At 45.9% G+C, this 5,049-nt stretch overlaps 1 protein-coding gene across 1 annotated transcript; it reads left to right on the top strand.

The window, feature by feature from the left end:
* Window positions 1–1,159: 1,159 nt before the first annotated feature.
* LOC149390081 (Leucine-rich receptor-like protein kinase family protein) lies at window positions 1,160–4,630 on the top strand. The gene is made up of 2 exons (XM_089619044.1): window positions 1,160–3,913; window positions 3,991–4,630. Exons 1-2 carry the CDS (start codon window positions 1,288–1,290, stop codon window positions 4,371–4,373), a joined length of 3,009 nt encoding a protein of 1,002 aa, XP_089475170.1. The 5' UTR covers window positions 1,160–1,287; the 3' UTR covers window positions 4,374–4,630.
* Window positions 4,631–5,049: the final 419 nt, after the last annotated feature.

The raw sequence follows: 5,049 nt of genomic DNA, 5'->3' as shown, positions 1-5,049 counted from the left end.
GTGAGCTGGGCACATATATGCTGACACATCCCTTCTCTCTCTGTCTCTTGTGCTGATGCCACGCCATGAATGAAAAAACCAAACAAAGATAAAGGAACAAATAAATAAAAAATCGAAAAAAAAACTGTATATATAGATATTTGTAATTATTATCGGTCGGCTTAGCTTAGGAGAACTCTAGCAGCCTAGCGTAGTCAGTGGTGAGGTATATTGACTAATGCACAACTTACTTATAATTAATTTTTCTAATGACTTTCACCAGTAATTAAATTAACAGTATCCATTGTTGTTGACACCAAAGTTCGCCCTACCGTTAATGTGACCGTATCGAGACTTCAATTTTAGGAGTGAAAATCGAGAGGTATTTAGAAAAAAAAAAATCGATACCGACAGAAAACTGCTTACCGTAGAGAAAACCTACAAATAATGTCGGAAACCAATGAGTATTCAGACAAATATTTTACAAAAATAAACATACTTTTTATAGTTCAAACTTCATAATTCATACAACGAATTAAGGAGCAAACTCGACTCAAGGATCAAACTCTACTCGAGGAGAAAGACTCGACTCAAGGAGCAGTGTAGTTTCAACCTGAAGACTTATCAGTCGACTCGTGAAGGAAGTTTGCTACTCTTTGGGACCTCCGGCTTGACCATCGACCCTTTGAGTGACGTGTCTTCTTGATGGTTCGGGTTTTCTGAGAACGATCGACAACAATCATTAGAGGGTAAAATTGTATTTGTACAAGTGACTTACTTGTATTTTTTGACCAAATTAAACTTTTGGTTGAAAATTAAAACAAAATCTAATAGTGGTAATTGAGACAATTTCTCATAAAATATTAGAGTAATAATTATCACATAATTTTTATTAATTTATTAATACATATTTAGATAATTTATTATATATAACATAGATAATATTTTTATTTATTTAATTTGCATTTAAGTTACACCTAAGCAGTGGCTAAATTAACATAGATAATATTATACATTTAAGTTAATAAAAAGTAGGGTAAAAATTATAATTTTCGTAATGGCTCCCTCTTTATAATTAAATTTATTTTCAAATTACCGTTAAAAACGCTTGTAAGTTGTAAAATAAAACTAATGTCTCCGCCAAAAAAAAAAAATAAAGACTGATGTGTTACTCGTCCAGGTGGGTCAGTCTCGCCACTAAAATACATCCATTAAAAATGCCAAAATCTGCTTCCCAAACCATCACTCCCACGCCCACCTTCGTCTCCATTTCCACCGAGACATCCACCCCCTGACGTCATCTCTGCCATGTCAGCACCGACGAATGTCCGCCAGGTCACGGCGGTTCTCTTCCTCGCCTCTATTCTCCTCCTCCTCTCTCCCGCCATGGCCGACGATGTCCAAACCCTTCTAAAGCTCAAATCCTCTCTCCAAATCAACAACCATAACAACGAAGCCTTGACTTCGTGGACAGAGTCTTCGAATTCTCCATGTAATTTCACCGGAATCGTCTGTGATGCCGACGGTTCGGTTGCCGAGATCGAGCTCTCGCGGCGGAGGCTCGTCGGAACTCTCCCGCTGGATACGATTTGCGAGCTTCGGTCTCTGACGAAACTCTCTCTTGGCTTCAATTTCTTCGCCGGTAAAATATCGGAGAGCTTGAGAAACTGTTCGAATTTGAAGTACTTGGATTTGGGAAACAACATGTTCTCCGGCGAATTTCCAGATATTTCTCCTCTGATAGGACTGGAGACTCTGTATCTCAACAGCACGGGAATCTCCGGGGAGTTCCCGTGGAAATCGCTTGAGAAGATGAAAGCTCTGGTTCGGCTGAGCGTTGGAGACAACTGGTTCGAGTCGACTCAATTCCCGAACGTGGTGTTGAGTCTCACGAAGCTCGAAGTTCTTTACCTCGCGAACTGTAGCTTGAAAGGAACGATTCCGAGAGATATTGGAAACCTCTCGGAGCTAAAGAACTTTGAGTTATCGTCGAACGTGATCGGCGGAGAAATCCCCCATGAGATAGGGAAGCTTTCGAAGCTATGGCAGCTTGAGCTTTACTCAAACAATCTGACCGGCAAGTTACCGGAGTCCATGGGAGACCTTGCAAGCCTCGAGAAGTTCGATGCATCGATGAACTCGCTCGCTGGAGACTTGTCGCCGCTGAGGCGATGCTCTAACTTGGTGTCTCTCCAACTCTTCGAGAACAAGCTCTCCGGCGAGATTCCGGCGGAGTTCGGGGAGTTCAAAAGGCTTGTCAACGTGTCTCTGTACACTAATAACCTGACCGGTCCGTTGCCGGAGAAGATTGGATCATGGGCGGAGTTTAATTTCATCGACGTGTCAGAGAATCTTCTAACTGGCCCGATCCCGGCGGAGATGTGCAAGAGAGGGACGATGAAGATGCTTCTGATTCTGCAAAACAACTTCACTGGTCCGATCCCGCAGAGCTACGGCGATTGCCGGAGTCTCCAGCGCTTCCGAGTCAGCAGGAATTCTCTCTCTGGCATAGTTCCGGCGGGTCTCTGGGGTCTACCTGAGCTCAACATCATCGACCTCGAACAGAATTTCTTCGAAGGTGCTATATCCACTGAAATCTCCTCCGCCAAGAGCCTCAATCAGCTCTTCCTCGCCCACAACCGCCTCTCCGGAGACCTCCCGGATGAAATCGCCGGCGCCACCTCACTCGTCTCTGTTCAAATCAACGAAAATATCCTCTCTGGAAAAATCCCTTCCGGGATCGGAAACTTAAAGAAGCTCTCAACTCTATATCTGGACAACAACCACCTCTCCGGAGAAATCCCCGCCTCCCTCGGCTCCTGCAGCTCTCTGAACGACCTGAATTTGGCGCGAAACTCGCTCTCCGGCGAAATCCCGGCCTCGATCGGCTCGCTCCAGACGCTGAACGCCCTCAACCTCTCCGGGAACTCTCTCTCCGGCAGAATCCCGGCAAGCCTCGCCTCCGTCAAACTCAGTCTCCTCGACCTCTCGCTCAACCATCTCTCCGGCCAAATCCCGGCAGCTCTCTCTGGACCGGCCTACAATGCAAGCTTCGTCGGAAACCCCAATCTCTGCACAAGTAATGGGCGATGCCCGTCCCGATCCTCTACATCGGAATCCTTCCGGACGATAGCCATATGCTTCACAGTGGCCCTCATCGTCGCCCTAGCCTTCCTCGTCTTCCTCAAGATGAGGCGAGGAAAGGGGTTTGAGGAAGAGGACGACGATCGGTCATTGAAGAGCGACTCATGGAACCTGAAGTCGTTTCAGACACTGACGTTCACGGAGGACGAGATTCTCCGGTCGATAGCGCCGGAGAATCTAGTCGGATCCGGCGGCTCCGGCGACGTCTATCGCGTCTCGGTCTCCAACGGGAAAGAGCTCGCAGTGAAGCACATATGGAACGACGAAAACCGACACATGAGGAGCAAAAACGACAAGAAGAAGAAGTACAAAACGACGACTCCGATGCTGACTAGGCGGGGGAGCGAGGGCGGAAGCGGAGAGAGGAGTCATCGGTCGAAAGAGTTCGAGTCGGAGGTGAAGGCGCTGAGCTCGGTGCGCCACGTCAACGTGGTGAAGCTCTACTGTAGCATAACCGGGGAAGACTCGAGCCTGTTGGTGTACGAGTACATGCCGAACGGCTCTCTGTGGGAGCGGCTCCACGGCGTAGCCGCCCCCAAGGAGAGGCTGGATTGGGGGTCGAGATACGAAATCGCCGTCGGCGCCGCAAAGGGGCTCGAGTACCTGCACCACGGATGCGGGGACCCTCCCATCATCCACAGGGATGTCAAGTCTAGTAATATTTTGTTGGACGAGTTCATGAAGCCCAGGATCGCCGATTTTGGGCTCGCCAAGATGCTCACATCTCACAACAAAGGCACCCATTCGACGACTCGCCTAATCGCTGGGACCCATGGATATATCGCCCCTGGTTCGGTGCTCTCTTTCTTCAACTTATAATTTCCATTAAAGCTGATTTACATGTTCCAACTAATTTTTGTTTTGCAGAATACGGGTACACGTATAATGTGAACGAGAAGAGTGACGTGTACAGCTTCGGGGTGGTTTTGTTGGAGTTGGTGACGGGGAAGAAGGCGATCGAGGCAGAGTACGGGGAGAGCAAGGACATAGTGGGCTGGGCTTACGGCAACTTGACGAGCAGAGAGAGCGTGATGGGCCTCGTGGACTGCGCTTTTCCAGAGGCTCTGCGGGCCGAGGCCGTGAAGGTGTTGAGGATCGGGATCCTCTGCACCGCCCGCCTCCCCGACAACAGGCCGAGCATGAGGACCGTCGTGCACATGCTCGAAGAGGCCGATCCTTGCAAGCTCGTCGGCATCGTCGTCGCTAAAGACAAAGATAAAGACGCCGTTTGTCCTACGTGGAATGCTTAGTGTGTATCATTTTATGGCCATCAACTTTTTTAATCTCTCCTACTGTATTTGGAAAATTAGTACGTGCATATGTATAATAGCTTAAAATAACTTCTGCTGAGTCTTCGTCAAAGTGACAAAACAGCTCAAGCAGATTCCTTTTTGTAATGTAATATATGTAGTGATTATGATGATGAAAAGCCTTGTTTTATGAACTATTATAAACTAGAAGTTATCTCTTCGTTTCTTGTCACATAATGAATTATTATTCTGTGAGATATGGTCTTCGTGTATATTTATTGTTTTAGTAAAAGAGTCCTCACCATAAGTTTTTAGGGTAGTTCGAGGCATTTCACTATATAAAGAGATTAATACTTTGAAGCACAAACGTCCAACATATTTCTAATGTAAAAGAGTAAGATCTTAAGACTAAAATTCGATTAACAAATGTCGTGTTAAAACATTCAACGACAAAAAAATTAGACTATACTAAAATTCGAGCAACACAATATGTCTTTCAACTGATCCTCTGAGATCGTAGATAAAATTTTCGAATGCTTGCACCCCTAAAAGATTACCACAAAATTTGAACTGAAAATTTAAAAGATGACTATATCACACAGACATAAAAAGAACACATCCAAGAATAGTGGACAACACCTTAAAGTCGAATTACTCTAAGTTGCAACTAAAAATA

Source organism: Urtica dioica, chromosome 7 (assembly GCF_054948205.1).
Source record: "Urtica dioica subsp. dioica isolate 48M chromosome 7, U.dioica_male_clone48M_v1_H2, whole genome shotgun sequence".
Classification (NCBI taxonomy): domain Eukaryota; kingdom Viridiplantae; phylum Streptophyta; class Magnoliopsida; order Rosales; family Urticaceae; genus Urtica; species Urtica dioica.
The sequence above is the reverse complement of the archived record's forward strand: the minus strand, read 5'-3'. Positions and strand labels throughout refer to the sequence as shown.